This window comes from Arabidopsis lyrata, assembly GCF_000004255.2.
Source record: "Arabidopsis lyrata subsp. lyrata unplaced genomic scaffold ARALYscaffold_8, whole genome shotgun sequence".
In the NCBI taxonomy this organism is placed as follows: domain Eukaryota; kingdom Viridiplantae; phylum Streptophyta; class Magnoliopsida; order Brassicales; family Brassicaceae; genus Arabidopsis; species Arabidopsis lyrata.
In genome coordinates, this window is record NW_003302548.1 from 12087484 (window position 1) to 12106232 (window position 18749).

Here is an 18749-nt window from a genome sequence, read left to right on the forward strand (position 1 = left end):
TGCAATGGTCACTAGCCTAGACCACTTGTCGCATTGATCGTGAGTTGACCCCGTCCAGGTAAGTAATTTTCTTGATTCGTAAACTTCTCTTTTTATACTCTGCGTTCCCTTGTCAGTATTTTGGATTTAAGCAATGTGGGACTATTTTTGTTAACACATCGTGTCATTTTAGTCTTCTGGTTTCCAACAACGTGCCGGTTTCCAACAACGTGCCGATTTAGGGTTTAGAGTTTAGGGTTTAGGTATGCGATTTTTTGTTGTACATGTGTGTTGGACGCTCTAGGCCCAATCAATGTCTAGTAGCTGTTTAGTTACTAAGATAACATACATATGGAATGTCTTAAAATTAAATGACAATGGAATAAATTCACAACTCCACCCAAGACTAAAATCCAAGAATTGGAATATGAAAAGAGAAAAAGAGTCGAATTTACATTCCATTTTATAGGTCTGTTTTGAATATATAAAAGTCTAAATATTGAGTAAGTTGAAGAAAGTTGAAGCAATTTAGTCATTTAGTTAAGAGATTGATGAAATCAAAAACAAAAAGAGTAACTACATACCACATTTTTTTTCTTTCACATATTTCGTATTGATCAAACTACTAGTGCTCTTTCTATCTTTGTTGATCTCCTGACCTCTACTATGACAAAACATATAGAAGAACATAAAGCACATAGCAGAATATTGTTAATGTATCTGCATTGAATCCTTTGCTAAATTATCCCACGAAACGTTATGCCAAAAAAAAGAAGAAGAAGCAACAACCATATATATCTAGTCCTTACCCGTAAATATAATTATAAAATTAAGAGAGTTGTCTAGATTTGTGAGTTTTAAATATATTGATGATTAATTTTAAAAAATAAAATAAAAACTGTTAGAGAATATAAAGAGTAGTGTGTATTTTTTAGTATGTGCATTTTGTTTTTGTAACCAAAATATTCCGAGTTTTAGGTTCGTTATTTCTTTTGGTTAAAGACCATAAAATGTTAATTATGTTATAATACATCATATTGGACTTATAACCGGGCCCAATAAGCCCATCAGGGTTATTCATTATGTACTCTAAAACCCTAGGTTTATATGCCTATATATATGTATCATTATTCATGGAATGGAAAGAGACAACAATAAGTTTCACAACACGTTATCAGCACGAGTTTGCTCTTAACAACCCTAACCCTAAAAATCGCAAAACACTGTTCACGCCGACACTGTTCATCGACACTGTTCGCCAATACTGTTCACGCCGACACTGTTCATCGACACTGTTCGCCGATACTGTTCACGCCGACACTGTTCATCGATACTGTTCATCGACACTGTTCATCGGTACTGTTCATCGACAGCGTGAGTTACCGAGGTCTTAAGCTGCCGGTTCAATTCGTTCAACCCTAATTGGTGAAAGGTAAAAACAAAACCTTAAAAGCTTAAAGATCAAAAACCTTGTATTACTTAAACCTAACACTCAAAATCGAAAACACTAAGCCATGGCCGAAATCTTAAAACCTAAATCAAATCAAATCCAAAACCGCAATTTTCGTGTATCCCCTAAACCGGAAATCATTCTCGGTTAACTCCTAAACCCGAATATCAATTCGGTTCATCGGTTAAACCGATTATCAAACCGGTTCCAAAAATAATAACCGGATCTCAATCTGGGTAAACCGGTTCAAACTGGTTATTCTAAACCGGAAATCAATTCGGCCCAAACCGGAATCTAATATTCCGGTCCAACTTTAAACCATTAAACCGAACTTATGTTCCGTATCCTTAAAATTTACGATTCCCGAGAAAGTTTCCTAAAATAGAAACTTTCCTCAAATAGCAAATGACCCGGAATGAAAACTTTCCTCATTTAGAAAGTTTCCCAAATTAGAAACTTTCCTCATTTAGAAGGTTTCCTCAAATAGAAACTTTCCTCATTTAGAAGGTTTCCTCAAATAGAAACTTTCCTCATTTAGAAAGTTTTCCTCAAATAGAAACTTTCCTCATTTAGAAGGTTTCCTCAAATAGAAACTTTCCTCATTTAGAAGGTTTCCTAAAATAGAAACTTTCCTCAAATAGCAAATGACCCAGAATGAAAACTTTCCTCATTTAGAAAGTTTCCCAAATTAGAAACTTTCCTCATTTAGAAAGTTTTCCTCAAATAGAAACTTTCCTCATTTAGAAAGTTTCCCCCATATTAGAAACTTTCCTCATTTAGAAGGTTTCCTCAAATAGAAACTTTCCTCATTTAGAAGGTTTCCTCAAATAGAAACTTTCATCATTTAGAAAGTTTTCCTCAAATAGAAACTTTCCTCATTTAGAAGGTTTCCTCAAATAGAAACTTTCATCATTTAGAAAGTTTTCCTCAAATAGAAACTTTCCTCATTTAGAAGGTTTCCTCAAATAGAAACTTTCCTCATTTAGAAGGTTTCCTAAAATAGAAACTTTCCTCAAATAGCAAATGACCCGGAATGAAAACTTTCCTCATTTAGAAAGTTTCCCAAATTAGAAACTTTCCTCAAATATAAAGTTTCCTCAAATAGAAAATTTAATTATTTTCATATAACTATCCTTTTAACAAACCCCTAATGAAATCAATTTCATGTTTTTAGATGTCAAACATTCAGAAAGTCGAGTTCGAGGCCCTCAAGGTCTCCGGTGGAAACTATCTCGAATGGGCCCTGGACACCCAGATTTTCCTCAATTCAAAGGGACTAGGTGAGTGTATCAAAGCGGATAACACCGCATCTGATAAAGACCGGTCCCAGGCGATATTTTATATCCGCCATCATTTGGCCGCGAGCCTCAAACAACAGTATCTCACTCTTGAGAACCACTCGAACTTTGGGTGGTCCTGAAAAAACGGTATGATCACCAGAAAACGGTGCTCTTGCCACAAGCCAAGTTTGACTGGAAGGAACTCCGGTTCCAAGATTACAAATCTGTGGATGACTACAACTCCGAACTCTTTCGGATAGTTTCAATCATGAAACTATGTGGTGAAGAGGTGTCTGATAATGATCTCCTCGAGAAAACATTATCCACCTTCCATACCCAAAACATTATGCTTCAGCAGTAATATCGTTCAATGAAACATACATTGTACGGAGATTTGTTATCTTGTTTGCTCTTGGCCGAGAAAAACAACGAGTTGTTAATGAGGAACAGTGCCCAGAGGCCCCCGGGATCGGCTCCAGTACCAGATTCCCACAAAGAATCCTTCAATGTCCAGCGAGACAGATCCTCAGATCGTGGCCGTGGACATGGGAATGGACGTGGAAAGCGTGGATGCAGAAATGGACGTGGCAACCGACATAACCTTGGTTATGGTTCCGGTAAGGGCCGTGGTATCTCTAAACCAAACCGCCCTGCCCACCCAACCAATCAGTCTGCCTGCACCAGATGCGGAATGTTCAATCACTGGACAAAGAACTGTCGTACTCCCAAGTTTCATTGCGATTTGTATCAGAAACATGGGAAAGCACCTGCTGAAGCTAACATGGCCCAGCAAGTTGATGCTGACGACACCACCACCGAGCCGACCGATCCCATGGACTACGAGATCTCATATCTCCTCGATTGATTCTATCATCTGAACACATAGAAACCCAGGGTGAAGGGAACAAAGAATCCCTACTGATCACTAAGATCACACTTGGCCATAAACGAAGTGAACGGCTCGACAGCAGATCTGTGGTGGTTCATTCCCATGGTCGTTAGGTATCATGGTTCAACAATCAAAGGCAAAACAGAGATCAGATCTAGGATTCGGATGGCTTGCAGCACAAGCAACAGATCCTATAACCAAGCCAGAAAATTCCTGCGCAAGTTACAGAATAAGTTTAGGGTTTCCTTACCCTTAAGGGCCTCGACTATGGGCTACGACTGCTCCGGTGACAGCACGACGGGATAACAACCACAATGGTGGCTCAACTGTCTCTCTCCCACTCACGGTGGTCGCGGCTTTTGGGTTTTGATATACTGACTCAGGAGGACAAAACCCTCGTCGTTTTAACGAATGGATGAACTTGGGCCTTAATGGGCTGCAATTTATGATTTAAATAAAATAAATAGCCCATATATTGAGATAATGATGTTACTAACACACATTTGATCATACAACTCGTGGGCTTAATTAATCGGAGTAACAAGATGAGTAGATGATGTTTACACTTAACAAAATAAATTTTGTTTTTTAAAGGAGTAAGAGTCATTACCGTTAGATCTTCATTTGCAATCCCAGCCCTCGATTACCAAAATAAATATTTACTCAGATATTAACCAAAAGTTCGAATATTACTAGAATATCATACATTTTCTAAAAATTACTCATGTTTTAAGCATTTGTGTAATTACAATTAACACCTTTCATTAGTTTTTTTTTAATTAATAATTTTTAATTCGTTTTTAATTAAAAATAATAAATAAAAATTTGATTATCTATGTCATCAATCCACATCACCAATCTCACACTCTTCAAACTCACGTTATTTCTTCTCTTCTCTTTTTTGTCTCCAAATCCAAGAAAAAAGAAAAGCTATTAGATCATTTCTCCTCTTCTCTTTTTTTTTTGTCTCCAAATCCAAGAAAAGCTTTTAGATCTAATAATCTGCAACTAACTTGGGTACAACATTGACAGAGATCTTCAAATTGCAGGATTGGGCTGGATCTTCCTAGACCTCACAGCCATAACGCTTGCCATAGGGTCCCAAATCAAAAGCTTCGTCAGATCTACTCGCAACCACGCTCACGAAAAAAGTCATCAAAAATCAAAACCCAAAACAAAGAGATCTATGAAATTCTACATGATTCGTTACAGGTTTGAGTTGAAATCAAGAATAGCTACTCTTTTACTTTGATTTTACATGTCTCTCGTTTAATCTTCCTCTCAATCGATCTATTTGGAGACATTTCTACTTCTATCTATGTTTTGATTCATACGGTTTAGTCTTCCTCCTATGTATCCCTCAAACATATTTTTACGAATCTTAATTTGATTGTTGTTATTTGACCAATAAATTTCATATTGTCTTCTCCAAAAAAATATTGCTTTCCGATCTGTATTATAAATCAGCCGTAAAGTGATGTAACTCAGCCGTAACGTGATGTAACTCAGCCGTAACATATAATTTACACAACCTTTCGTCTTCCGTGAATGATAACTCAGCCGTGACATGTAATTTACCGAACCTTTCGTCTTCTCTGAAGCATATAACTCACCCGTAACATATAATTTACACCCATCTATCGTCTTCCCTGGAGAATATAACTCAGCCGTGACATTTAAATTTACCAAACCTTTCGTCTTCCCTTAAACATATAACTCAGCCGTAATGTAATTTTACCGAACCTTTCGTCTTCTCTGGAACATATAACTCAGCTGTGACATGTAAATTGACCGAACTTTTCGTCTTTCCTTAAGCATATAACTCAGCCGTAATGTAATTTTACCGAACCTTTCGTCTTCCCTGGAACATATAACTCAGCCGTGACATGTAAATTGACCGAACCTTTCGTCTTCCCTTAAGCATATAACTCAGCCGTGACATGTAAATTTGCAGCGAAACATTAAGAGACGCAACATTTCCTCTAACTTTATCATCGAGCACCAACTTCACAAGTTTTTCGTGCGTTGTTTTCGCATCTATCTGCACAACTCTACACCCTCTTTCATCGGTGTTAAATACGTATTTGTGTTTTTATACCCAATTACTGGAACCGGATCAACCATATCGGGAGAAGGATGAAAGAAATTGAAGAAGAATGAGGAAGACGATGAGGAATTGGAAGTTCCGGTGATGTGATAAACTCAGGTGAAGAAGACGAATTGAAATTCAAAAAATTATCCAATGGGAATTGATTCTAACAGTACACCTTCGTGCGTGTAAACATAGCTCTTGTACTCGCTTCCCTGGACACAAAAAACACGTCACTGTTGTCTAATAAGATTAGTCGTACTCCTAATAAGATTTGTAAGAGAATTTTAGAACTTGCTCTGTTTTTTCCAAGATTACCATAACTTTCTTGATAATTTGAAAAACGAAACTATTAAAATTTCAGGATGATCATGAAACGTTCATCAAGATGAAAAGTAACAGGGTGTTGTTGAGACTAATGACGTTTTATTGTGAGCTTAAAAATCTTAATTTTGACAATGTTGTTTTCCTCTTCGATGGTCTCATCTCCCTCGTAACCGCACACCTGGTGAGTTTTTTTTTTATATTTCAATGTTGTTATTTTTGAACTGGGAAGACAAGATCATGATTCTTGTGTCTATTTTACTTATGCAGCTTAATATGCAAGATGGAGATGAAATCGACGCAATCTTGTGTAGAGGATTGGACTAGTATTGTTACCATAATCTATGAAGATTTTTACTTCTAATACTAGTTTTATGTTGATCTTTTGGTTGTTGAACTTAGAAATATTTAGTTGCTTCTTTTTTTTTCACTTGAGACAAGTCTAGATTTGGTGTTGTTGATTTAGTGATTTGTGTAGAGTGTGAGAAGAGAAACTAGACATGTATTGTTGTCTTTTCAAGTTTGATTTTAGATGAAATTTAGCCTCAAATCGTCCAAATACATTGGCTTTTAAGAAACTAGACGTCTATTGTTTTCAGCGCCGGCTCAAGCAAATGATAGGCCCTGGGGCAAAAAAAAAAAATTTTGGGCTATTATTATATATATATTTTCTTTACAAGAATAAAACACAGAAAACATTGTTTACAAAGCATAAAGCTACGATATCATTTTGCATAATAGATTTATGGGCCCCCTTTAGTAAACATTATATCATTTCTTTATACTTACAAATAATGCAAATATTTTTGGGCCCCCTTTAATAATTTTTTTTTTTTCTGTTATACTTGCACATATATATATATATTTTTTATTGTTTACAAAGGAAAAAAAAAATTTGTGTGGGCCCCCTTGGTTTGTGGGCCCCTGGGAGTCGCACTATTTGTCCCCTGTTAAGCCGGCACTGATTGTTGTCTTCCTATGAAGGAGACAAAGCAATTCTTTGAAATACTGATAAATAAACAAGTCTTTGTGCATCACATTACGTTTTAAGGCATGCTAAATTTAAAGGTTGTTAGAGGCACAAGCAAGGCTGAGAATTGTTGTATTCGTTTAGGTAACAACAATGGACCAAATTTCTACCTTGAGTTCTGATATCAACGGCAAGTTGCTGGCTTCTTCTTGAATGACGATTCAGGAAGCTGATCAGAGCGGACGGGTGGAATTATGTATGACTACATAAACATAGATATAGTCATATAGAATAATCTCCGAAAAAGCACTACAAATTTTTGATTGATATAAACCTTGCGTCAGCTTGCTTATCTTCTTCTCCACCTACCTATGACAAGATTGGCCTAGTTTTTTGTTTGGTTGATATCTAATATTTGATTTATACTGATGCAACTTGATATGAAAAATGGAGATGAAATCGAAGCATTGTTGAGTCAATGTAGAGGATCGTTACCATGATCTATGATGCTTTTACTTCTTTCTACAATTAGTTTTATGTGCATCATTGGTTAATGAACTTATAATTGATTACGTGCCACTCAGGAAGCCTTTAGCTCTTAGTTGTTTTCCATTCTTTTTTTTTTTTTTTGCTAAACTTGTAAATATCATATATAATGAAAGTTAGGTGTTACATGATATAAGACCTAAAACAATTGAGCTTTGCCAAAAAAAGAGAGTAAAAAACAAAGACCAATAAAGATGCATTCTCAGAAATAGAAAAACAGAGGACCCTTAGTGAAGCCAACACCTCATAAGATTCTTGAAATTCTTCATGTGTCTCCTTGCTGTAATCGTGTTGATTATCTGCCGGTCAATGTCCTTGAAAACAACCATCGGAGGAACCGTGATTTGATTATGAAGTAGATTGTTTCTTTGACTCCAAACATTGTAGACTAAAGTGTGGATGATATGATAAGCAGCCTAAGAGTGAGGGGAGAGGAGCTGTTGTTTACCTTTACCCATACCAACATAGAATTCCAGTCCGAGAAAAAGATTTGAGGGTGACCAATTCTTTCCAGAATCTTTTTCCAGAGAATCCTAGCGAAAGCGCACTCAAGGAACAAATGGTCTCTGTTCTCAATAGAAGCGGAACATAAACTGCAAACAGTTGAAACATCAAGGCCCCAAGAAGCTAGCCTAGCCATTGTTGGCAACCGATCAAGATTTGTGATCCATAAGTGAAAAGCATGCTTTGGAATATGGCCTTTGAACCAAATCAGAGGCGCCCAAGCTTTTTCATCTTCTCTTGGCCTCAGCTGCTCCCAAGTTTTGGAAGAAGAGAAACCATTTGTAGACTTGCGTTCAATAACCCACTCAAAATGATCTGAATTTGAAACTGAAGTTGGTAGTTGAATAGATGATAAATAAATTTGAAGGGACTCTCCCTGATCAGACCTTGGATGTGCAATTGTCCACCCGTTTGCATTGCACACATCAGCCACCCTAGCAGTAATAGGAACTCTTAAACTCCTCGGACCATGTTCTCCAAAGTACTTGATTAGTGGACCAAAAGGTGTCCAATTATCATGCCAGAACCAAGCATCTCTTCCATTTCCAACAATACACTTCACAAATTGTGAAGCCAAATGTCGCAGCTTCAAGAGAGACTTCCACAACCAAGAAAGAATCACTGCTTCTTCCTCTTAAGCTCCAGAAGCTGGCCTCAGAGAGGTTTTCCATTCTTTAGCTCTTAGTTGTTTTGCATCCCCTCATTATACAGCATATTCATCCGGTTGGAAACGTCAACTACACTTAAATGTATGAATGTCTCACTTTCTTGAATCTATGGAACATGTAACCATTCCAATAGATTATAAAACATTTGATACTTTTAATAATATCAGATATTTATAATTTCAGATGAATAACTTTATATAATGGAAATGAAATCCAAAGATAGAGAACTGAAAAGAAAAAAAAAAAAAAAAAAGAGAGAAAGAAGAGTTATGTTCTACCAACTATATAATAAATGGAGCATGAAGAATCATTAAATAGACTATGTTTGGTGTCCACATAACATAAAAAAAAAATCCAATACAAGCTACTAGAGTATTGTTTGATGGTTTTGAAAATAATATTAAAATTATCTATACATAAAAAAAGATTTCTACATTGAAAAATCCGCAAATTAGATTAAAACGTGAGTCTATTGACTTTTTCTTTTTTTGAAAAGGAAAAATAAGCGTTATATTTTGTTTTTTTTTTCTCTATTTAAACATTATGAAATTTTAACGTTTTCAATTACCGTTTACCAAAACGTATGTATTTATTTATTGTGCGTTTATTTTTTTTTTTAACATATGAATCATATACACAAATAAACTAATTTTGTCACTACCAATTTAAGAACAAAAAGTTACAAAAGTAAAATAAATTTAAATTTATCTTTTCAATATATTCCATTATATATTACAATAAAATCAACAAAATTTGATTATAATTAGTCTGACAAATAATACTAAGTGGGTGTTATTGGTTTATTAATTTGTAAATCCATATAGAATTTGGAAATCTCTATTAATTATGAAATCAAGATATATGGATTTTGAGATAACATGTGTTTACCCATGAATTTGAATCCTTCTATTTTTCTCTTTCAATTCCATACAAATCCATTTAAAACATAATTTGGATTCTCAAATCCAAAAACAAATTACTAAACAAATAACATAGGAATCCCCTATATATTAATAGAGAAACATTTTTTTAAAAAAACCTTACCATCATGTGTTATTAACAAGATTGTCACGCTGATGTGTCGCTCTTACAATGATTTGGCTTCTATTTAGATAATTACCCAAGATTTATTAGACTATTTACAGAATTTGTCATTACATCCATATATCCCATTAATAATTAAAAATATACACTTTTTGTTTATCTTATATTACTATATTTTTCTTTATATACATTTATATAAATTTTCTTTAGCGGATGGGTAAACAATCTTTTTATTTATATTTATATTTATGTTTATATTTAAATGATAAAATATATACATTTAGTTCAAAAATCTCGAATTCAAAACTACAAAATCTTTACATCTTTCATAAATTTTTTACTTAAATAAATAAGATAATCTCCTTTCTATATATGTTACTAATAGTTAAAATCCTATTTTTTGGAGGAGTTCTAACTTTTCGAAGAAAAACATTATAACCATATTTGTATATAAACCAAAATCTGGCCACATTATAACCATTTCGTAAATAATTCATTCATAATCCAAGAATCTTAGATTTGGAACACTACAAAATCTTAGCTTGTAAACTATCAAATCTCATCTTTGCTAAATTTTGGATTTCTTATACTTATTAAAAAAAAAAAATTTCTTTTTATACTACAAAATCTCGAAATCTTTCAAACATACGGAAAAACATATTGCCATAAATGGTAACATTTCGTCAAAACTTTTTTATCACGTTGAAGCTTTATTCAAAGTTCAAATATTTCACGGGTAAAACATATTCTTATATGAAATAGTCCCAAATTTGAATAAAAAAAAAAAATTGTAACATGTTTCGTTTTACACAAATGGAGCTTGGATCCCGGATAATAATTTTAATCAGAAGAATTTTACTTGAATCACTTCATCCCGCACATCGTGCGGGTTGTTATCTAGTTTAACTAGTATTTATAAATCATAGAACCAATAACACATGATTTTAATTAAGATTTTAAAATCAATGATTGAATAACAAATGATTTTTGTTTGAATTTCTAATTCCTTATAAATCCATGAACCAATAACCCCTTAAATCTGATGGATTTTACTATATCAGCCAAAAAAAAAAATCTCATAAAATTTCAAATACAAATAACATTAGGTTGGAAATGAATTATAATTCGTAATCATGAATATACTGCATATTCATCGGTTTGGAAACGTCAAAACTTAAAAATTCTGCCAAAATTCTTACTTTTATGAATGACTTACTCTTTCGAATCTCTAGAGTGTATTAAAAAAATTGATTTCATGTATCCCTAGAGTCGGTTTGAAAACCAAATGTAACTCTTAGTTACTCGCCTAATCTAAAATACATATAATATTAAAAAATTTGCTCAAGTTCTTGGGACGATATGTAACCAAAACATATAGTGATATATTTGAGCCACAATTACAATTTTATTAGACTACTGTACTTATTGGACCGATGATAAGTTTGGTATTTGTGTACGTAAGAGATTTGTCACATAATGTAGAAATCCTAAAAATCCACTTATTCACTCTAAATCTAAATTCTATCAAATCTTTTAAAATATCTACTCCAATAGTTTATAATACATTTGATGCTATTCTAACTATTAAAATTTTCAGATATTTATAATTTTAGCTATATAACTTTATATGATGGGAAATACAATCCAAATATATTTATAGAACTGAACCGAAAATAACACAATAAATCTACATATATAAAAAAGAATGTTCTACCAATTATATAATAAATGGAGAATGAAGAATTATTAAATAGACTATGTTTGGTGTCCACTTAACACAAAAAATCCAATGTAGGCTACTAAATTATTGTTATATGGTTTTAAAAATAATATTTATTATTTTGTATCAAAAAATATCTCTACATTGAAAAATCCGCAAATTAGCACAAAAGGTGAGTCAATTGACTTTTACTTTTATTTAAAAAATAAGCGTTATATTTTTTTTTTCTATTCAGAACATTATAAAATTTTAAAGTTTTCAATTATCTTTTATTTGAAAATAAGCGTTGTATTTTGTTTTTTCTATTTAACACATTATGATATTTTAACGTTTTCAATAATCGTTCACCGAAACGTATATCTTTATTTATTGTACGTTTATGTTTTTGTTAACAAATGAATCATATATACAAATAAACTAATTTTGTCAGTACTTAATAAAGAACAAAAAAAATTTGCAAAATTTATCTTTTCAATTTATTCCATTATCAGTTACAATAAAATCAACAAACTTTGAATAAATTAGTCTCCAAACAATAGTACTAAATTTGATGGGAATATGGGATTTACTAATTTAGCCAAAAAAGAAAATTCTCATAAATTTTGAAATACACATAACATTAGGTTGGAAATGAATTATAACAAAAACTCATTTATATATGCATTGGAAAGTGACTAACCACTGACTCTGAAATAATCTGATTTCTATTGCTTTAAAGTATTCAACGATTACGATAATACAGTAAACAGAGTCAAATATAACACGAATTAAGTGATACTAGTACTGAAATGAAATCTTAAAGTGAATATTGTTATATCCAAAAATAAACATAAAGTGATGATTAGTAATAATAATTGCAACAATTAAGTAAAGAAAATCGCGAGAAAAGAGGAACCACGACGACATTGAAACTAGAAACCAGAAAGCGTGCTTCGCAATGGTCTTTTTCTTTTTCTTCTTCCTTCTTCTCTAAAATCTAAATTAATAAAATAAAAGAAAAAGCTTCTCTTGCAATTCTCTCTCTCTTCTCATAAATAGAGATGCAGAGAGTCTATAAATATTGACCAGTGTCCTAGAGAGAGAAACTCGCCGCTTTTAACTTTTTTTTTTTCTGGGTTTTTTTTTTTTTTTTTGAAGCAGTAAGCACTAATAAGCACATATCTCGAGCACACAAGGTCAGTGAAAAACTGCTTCTTTATATATTTATGCTTCTGGGTCTTTGGAGCGTGCATGTTTTTTGTTCTTATTGTTGATTTTTTGTGTTTTTCATTTTCTGGGCAACGGCTAGTTATTCGGACAAGTGGAAGACGAAGAAGAAGATCGATGGATTACGGAGACGACGATCGGTAGATTTTTATTTTTTTTGCTGCTTGTTTAATCTCGATTTGGGTATTTTTGATTTTTATGGATTTGTGTGTTTTTGTGATGATTTGATTAGTACATTCTTCGATTTTTGTGGGTTTTTGTGCTTCGTTAGTGTGATTCGTGTGTTCTCTTGTTTGGGTTTCACTGTAATCGTTATGTTTTCGCTTAGATTTGGTGGTGATTTTCTGGGTTTTGGGTTTTGATTGATTTCTGGGTTTTTAATGCGAGGATGAAATGTTGGATTTGATTTTTAATTGTGAGTTAAAGAAATGTTGGTTTCATTTAATGTTTCATCAATCATTTGGGATTTGGTTTTTAGCTTGTCAATGCTAAAGATCCCAAGTTTCTTAAGCCCCCTTTTGTCAAAATGTTGCTCTTTGTTTGGTTCTTGAGTTGTGAATGAGCTTGAAACTATGCAATGTGTTACATGACTTGCATAGTTTGAGTTGTTGGATCATTTGTGTGTTAGTAACTAGTTGTCTCCTAAGTTTGTTACTATGGGTTTGATTGTGATGTGTAAAATTTTGCAGTAGCACCTCATGGAATTGGCAAGTGGAGAACTACAATCACCAAACACAGTCTCATTTCTGTAAGTTTTTTGTTTTTGTATCAATTAACTCTTACAACACTGTGACAAGCATGATTGAATTGGTCTCTTAACTCCAGCGGATGTGCCTGATTGCACGATGACTGAAGTTACATTAAACCAAGAAGATCACTCGTACATGTTTGATGATGAAACTACTCCTGTGAAAGCATGTAGCGAGTTGGGTTATCATGTCACAACAGGTTGGGTTTTTTTCAAGTTATCTTTTTAATTCATGATGTCTGTTTAATGATGGTTTCTAATCTAAAGAATCTCTGGCTTTAGAGGACACGAACAGGAAAATGGAAGTGCATAGTGAGACACGATCTGCTTTAAAGAGGCGTCGCATGTTGCAGTTCGAAGACCAACCTGAAACATCGCTTTTCAGCAGTGAGAGTTTCTCTGCAATCTTAAAATCTAGCGTGAGTACACAAAACCCATATCTTGTCTTTAGCTATGCACCAAATGCCCACATATATATTCTTGATATCCAAACTCATTGCTCACTTATTAGGATGTAGATCATTGATCACACTGCAAATGGACTGCAATGTGAATGCATGTTTATTTCAAACGTTTGCAAATGGGAATCTGTTTTGTTTCATAGGCTTTTTTCTTAGCTTCTTAGTATTTGGCTGCCTAATTCAATTGTTATGTACATAATTTGGAGTTATCTAAGCAACATTGGAGCTTAGGAGGTTGTATGGGGTTCTGATGCTATCTTGAATGCTTTGATTGATGTTTCTTCTATGCATTTTCAGGCTAGAGATGAGACATTTGATGAGCTTTTACCCGAAGGGTCTCAGCTTATAGAAGGGTTTTCAGGTTGGGCTCTTTTAATTCTTGCAAGTCAATCAGGCCAATATGCTTTCCATTTAAACAATACATTGTCTCTTTTTCAGAAGACGCTTCTGCCTCTAGCTTTGAGGGCCTTGATCTGTATGCTGAAGAGTGGTACGCTGAATGCTTAAATGATGCTGAGACTCCAATGCTACCTGATGACTTGTATGTTTCAATCTTTCTTTTTGCTTATGTTATGTTTAGTAGCACCATTTGCTTCATTAACTGGTTACCCTTGTTGTTTTTCTCAGAAGCTTTGGTTCCCCTGATGTCCAAGTAGATATTTCAGGTTAGATTTCTTTGTTCTGGTCTCTCCCTGAACTGGCTCTAGCTATGGCTTTTCTTGCTAAAATTCCTGTGTTGGTGCAGAGTATTTGAATGTGCCACCAGAAACAGAGACCAGGGAAGCTCAGCGGCCTGTGACTCGATCTTCTCCAAATGTTATCTTTAAAGGTACAAAATACATTGGTTTAGTCACAAATGGGTCTCATAGATACACACATATTTCGCGACAAAATGAGAAAACAAAACATTATTATAAGGTTAAATTGGTAATAGCAGGTCGGAAATCTTTTTCAAGGCCAGTTTCAAAGCTACCATCTTCTATCATCTATCCATTTGCATTCATCAAACCATGTGGTGTTCACGGTGGTATGACTCTCAAGGACATAAACCAGAAAATCCGAAATCCACCAGCGAAACCTAAACAACACATAGAAGAGCCTGCAGTGATCCAAACTTCAGCATTCTCTGGGAAACCCGTTGTAGGGAAGACTAAAATCCGCACCGAAGGAGGAAAAGGAAGCATCACGATAATGAGGACGAGAGGCTAAAGCTAAGCTAAGTTAATAAGTAGTAATAAGCTGATAGAAGTATTTAAGGTTTTAAAATTCAGTGCAGAAAACTTTAAAATTTTCGCCTTATTCTCAGAGGCCCCTTAAATCCTTTTTATCGGATATAGTTCCAGTCAAGGGCCTTTTTATCGGTACAGCGGCTAAATACTCTTCAAGATCTTATTATGAATCATGTTCTTGTTTCTTTTGGTATCTGTAGTATGAAAGAGAACTTAAAGATCTGTTAGTCATGTGGTAGGATATTTTTTGTTTGTATAAAGTCTCTGGTTCTTAATGTTACCTGAAACGGAAAGCCAAAAGCTCTGGTTGGACTGCTATATAAAATAGAAGAAGCAAATCTTGTTATCCTTTTGTAGTTACAAGAAATTGCAGTGAAACGATGCGTTTTATGATAGAGAAGAGAGTTGTAACAGTCTTCTTTGTTGACCCCAACAAAGTCTTAGTAATCGTCGGCCTAAACCTTGTAGACAAACCAAGTAAATGAAGTTTATCATATATGCTTAAAAGTTAAAAACATCAAAATAGTTGAGGTTTAAGCATGTTAAGGGATAACAGTTAAGGGATTTTAAAATGTGTTCTCCAAAATTGACGTTTAAGCAAATCCCCTTTTTTTCTTGCAACCTAGACTCTAGAGATCTTCGCTAGATAATCGATAGGGATATTTGATTTACTGAGATCAATCAAGCATGATGATAGTCAATATCAATCACGTTTGATTATGGTCAAATCCTATGTTGCATGGAAACGGAAACGCGGAAACGAAACGTTTCGGAAACGGGAAACGATTTTTTTCTAAAATTACGGATTGGAAACGTTTTGGAAACATATATACATATATATATATATATATATATATATATATATAACATTAACATAAAACTATATTAAAGAAAAAATGGTTTAAACAATACAAATCCAAAACATCAATATTAAATAGGTTAATAACTAAATTTCTAAATTATAAAAGATAAAGATTAAAAGGTTCAAATTCAAATATTTAATTTAGACCAACATTTTCATTTTTATTTTCATCAGTTTCATCGAAGGTCATATAAAGCTGCTTCCAAATCTGATTTGTCGAGAGAAATATCTTAAAATTTAGAGTGTTCCAAAATTAGCTATATACTTATATGTATTATAAATCTTAATATATCCAACTTTTATTTATTAAGTTTCCAAAAGTCAATAAATAAGAATTGTCGCGTTTCCATTTTTGAAACGCGAGTTTCCATCGTGTTTCCAAACATAGAATTTTAGGAAACGTGTTTCCGTGAAGTTTTTCGTGTTTCCGAAGAGTTTCTGTTTCCGAAACGTTTCGGAAACGGGAAACGGACCTCTGAGAGAGTTTCCATGCAACATAGGTCAAATCAATATATTGTTTATTATTAATATATTTAAGTATCTGAATTTTTAAATATAGTTAATTTATTCAAAAGAGTATGAACTGCTTGAGGATCAAATTATCAAAAGAAATATTTGATCTACATGTAATAGTATTAACACCACAGATTTTTTGTTATTTACGTTTAATGTGCGGTTCTTTCGTTTTTTTTATATTATAAGAAAATAACTAAAGTTAATTATATTAATCGAAATATCCTATACTAATATTTGGGAAGTACATCCTAAGGATCATAACGTTGATTTTGTAAGAAATTACAATATATGCCATTAGAGAATTCTAATCATAAAATTTAATTCCATGTAAATTATTGGTATATAGATTTACATCCATGATTCTGTTTTAGATGTTCTTGGTCAATTGGTCAATGTTGGAGAAGCGCAAATGATTGACGTCCATGGTAAGCCTACCAAGAAGATTGATTTTCAACTAAGAGACACTGAGTAAGCGTTTTCGTTTTTTTTACACAACTCTATTAAAGCTTTTCTTCTGATTGGTTATCTTAATTTTTAATTATGTAATATTTGTTTGTTTAGTGATAACCGTCTACCATGCTCACTATGGGGAAAGTTTGCTGACCAAATTAGCAAAGTTGCGCAAGAGTCTATTGGTTCTGTCGTTATTTGTTTGATAAGGTGGGCCAAGTTAGGAGAATACAAAGGTATGTAATGTTATTACTGGTGAATAACATGAACCTATATAAAAGCACACCATGATATATTTATCGTTGTTTACCATTATGACTTGCAGAGATTAGGAGTATTTCTAATGCTTTTGATGCTTCAGATGTTTTAGTCAACCCAATTTTGCCGGTAGTTGATGACTTTAGGAGAATGTGAGTCATCTACAAACTCTTACACACTTTTGTTTTTGTAATAGACTGAAATTTTGCTTTGTATCTTTAATTTGTGGTGTTTCAGGCTTCCATCTGATGGATTTGCCTTGACTATCATGGGACCTAAGCCTAGATTCCAGCCTCTAAAGTTGCGTGAACAAAGGTCTTTAGGGCTATCTCTCAAGACTATTGCCGAGCTTAAGGCCTCTTATGAGGTATTTGCTATAGCTTTAATATAGGCAATAATCTAACTGTATTTGGGAAGTATATAAAATGTTCACTCACCCTATGTTATTTTCCAAGATTGAGAAGGTTAAAATCTTCTGTAAAGTTTTGCAAATTGACTTGGACTACTCCTGGTACTACTATGCACACATCAAATGTAACAAAAAAGTCTTCCCAAGTAGGAAACTGCTTAGCTCTGGTGCCAAGAAGATATTTTACAGATGTGAGAAATGTAATGCAAAAGTTTCTGCTGTTGAAGCAAGGTGATTGTTTTTAACCTACATTAAATTACAGATTTGTCTGCATGATTAATAAGATCTATTCTCATAATTTGTTTATCTGTCTTAGGTACTGGCTCCACCTAGACGTTATGGACAACACAGAGGAGAGCAAGCTTATGTTGTTTGATAGTTTTGTTGAGCAAATAATCGGAACTCCTGCTTATGAACTCTTGGAGGGCACTGATGAAGCGGTAATATGTGATTATATGCATTTATTTCTTGGTAGATTATAATCTAATACCAATACTTTATACATGAATTTGATGATCCTCTTCCAGTTCCTGATGTAGTTAAAAACATCATTGGAAAGACATACCAATTTGTGGTCTGTGTTGAGCAAGACAACATCTCAAGAGGAAATGATTAATACAAAGTGAGTGAGGTTTTAACAAGTCAGAACCTCAATCAAGCTGACCCTAAAGATGAAGCTGATTATCCTTTGGATCTTTCATCCATGAGTTCCAGTGACCAGGTAATACATTTTCCTAATTTTGAGTGTGTTTTATATTATGTATAATGTTTATTGTTCCTTACTCGCCTAATTAAAAACAAAATATGTTTTAGGTTTTGATGCTGACCACTCAATATGTTTTAGGTTTACTCGCCTAACTAAAAACGAAACAAAACTCCACAAGCAAAAAACAATGCACTGAAAAACAATCTGATGTTAAAGTCGATGGTGTCATTAATGTAGACAATCCGAAGGAACATGATCTTTCTAAGTTCCTACACAAACTTGATGAGGCAGGTGAACAAGTCATCACCAAAGCAAGTGAAGACGAGCAGAAAAAGGTTCTTTTGATGAAGATTAAGGTTGAGAAGATCGAAGGTCAGAATGGAGCAAAGTGAGGAGCGAAGACTCAACAATTTAGAATAAAGTTGATCTGATGAATTTAGG

At 33.6% G+C, this 18749-nt stretch overlaps 2 protein-coding genes, 1 long non-coding RNA gene and 1 pseudogene across 7 annotated transcripts; 3 read left to right on the plus strand and 1 right to left on the minus strand.

Moving 5' to 3' along the window:
• The first annotated feature begins 5993 nt into the window (after nucleotides 1-5993).
• On the plus strand, nucleotides 5994-6549 carry LOC110225857. Its single transcript, XR_002330011.1, has 2 exons — nucleotides 5994-6195; nucleotides 6282-6549. It is a non-coding gene; the product is annotated as an uncharacterized LOC110225857 (long non-coding RNA).
• Nucleotides 6550-7165: 616 nt separating this feature from the next.
• Nucleotides 7166-8702, minus strand: LOC110225772. Its single transcript, XM_021015743.1, has 3 exons — nucleotides 8640-8702; nucleotides 7976-8587; nucleotides 7166-7243 (listed from the first exon to the last, which is right to left on the minus strand). The coding sequence occupies exons 1-3, from the start codon at nucleotides 8700-8702 to the stop codon at nucleotides 7166-7168; spliced, it is 753 nt and encodes a 250-aa protein (XP_020871402.1).
• A 3551-nt stretch (nucleotides 8703-12253) lies between these two features.
• Nucleotides 12254-15455, plus strand: LOC9301740 (protein XRI1). 5 transcript variants are annotated; one of them, XM_021016057.1, is made up of 10 exons: nucleotides 12254-12638; nucleotides 12752-12809; nucleotides 13359-13417; nucleotides 13495-13617; nucleotides 13700-13836; nucleotides 14176-14239; nucleotides 14317-14419; nucleotides 14506-14543; nucleotides 14624-14707; nucleotides 14813-15455. In XM_021016057.1, the coding sequence occupies exons 2-10, from the start codon at nucleotides 12787-12789 to the stop codon at nucleotides 15085-15087; spliced, it is 906 nt and encodes a 301-aa protein (XP_020871716.1). In that variant the 5' UTR covers nucleotides 12254-12638; nucleotides 12752-12786; the 3' UTR covers nucleotides 15088-15455. The 5 variants fall into 5 exon arrangements, with proteins under 5 accessions (XP_020871716.1, XP_020871717.1, XP_020871715.1 ...); XM_021016058.1 differs by having other exon boundaries at nucleotides 12260-12638; nucleotides 14816-15455; XM_021016056.1 differs by lacking the exon at nucleotides 12254-12638 and having other exon boundaries at nucleotides 12657-12809; nucleotides 14320-14419.
• A 2485-nt stretch (nucleotides 15456-17940) lies between these two features.
• Nucleotides 17941-18700, plus strand: LOC9299993 (annotated as a pseudogene).
• The last annotated feature ends 49 nt before the right edge of the window (nucleotides 18701-18749 follow it).

Coding starts and splice junctions, on each gene's coding strand:
- LOC110225772 (XM_021015743.1), bottom strand. CDS start 8,702: ATGGAAAACCTCTCTGAGGCCAGCTTCTGGAGCTTAAGAGGAAGAAGC. Junction 8,588..8,639: donor GAAGCAGTGATTCTTTCTTG/GTTGTGGAAGTC, acceptor CAATTTGTGAAG/TGTATTGTTGGAAATGGAAG. Junction 7,244..7,975: donor CTATGTTGGTATGGGTAAAG/GTAAACAACAGC, acceptor ATGTTTATGTAG/TCATACATAATTCCACCCGT.
- LOC9301740 (XM_021016055.1), top strand. CDS start 12,694: ATGTTTTTTGTTCTTATTGTTGATTTTTTGTGTTTTTCATTTTCTGGG. Junction 12,810..13,358: donor GATTACGGAGACGACGATCG/GTAGATTTTTAT, acceptor AAAATTTTGCAG/TAGCACCTCATGGAATTGGC. Junction 14,240..14,316: donor GCTTATAGAAGGGTTTTCAG/GTTGGGCTCTTT, acceptor TCTCTTTTTCAG/AAGACGCTTCTGCCTCTAGC.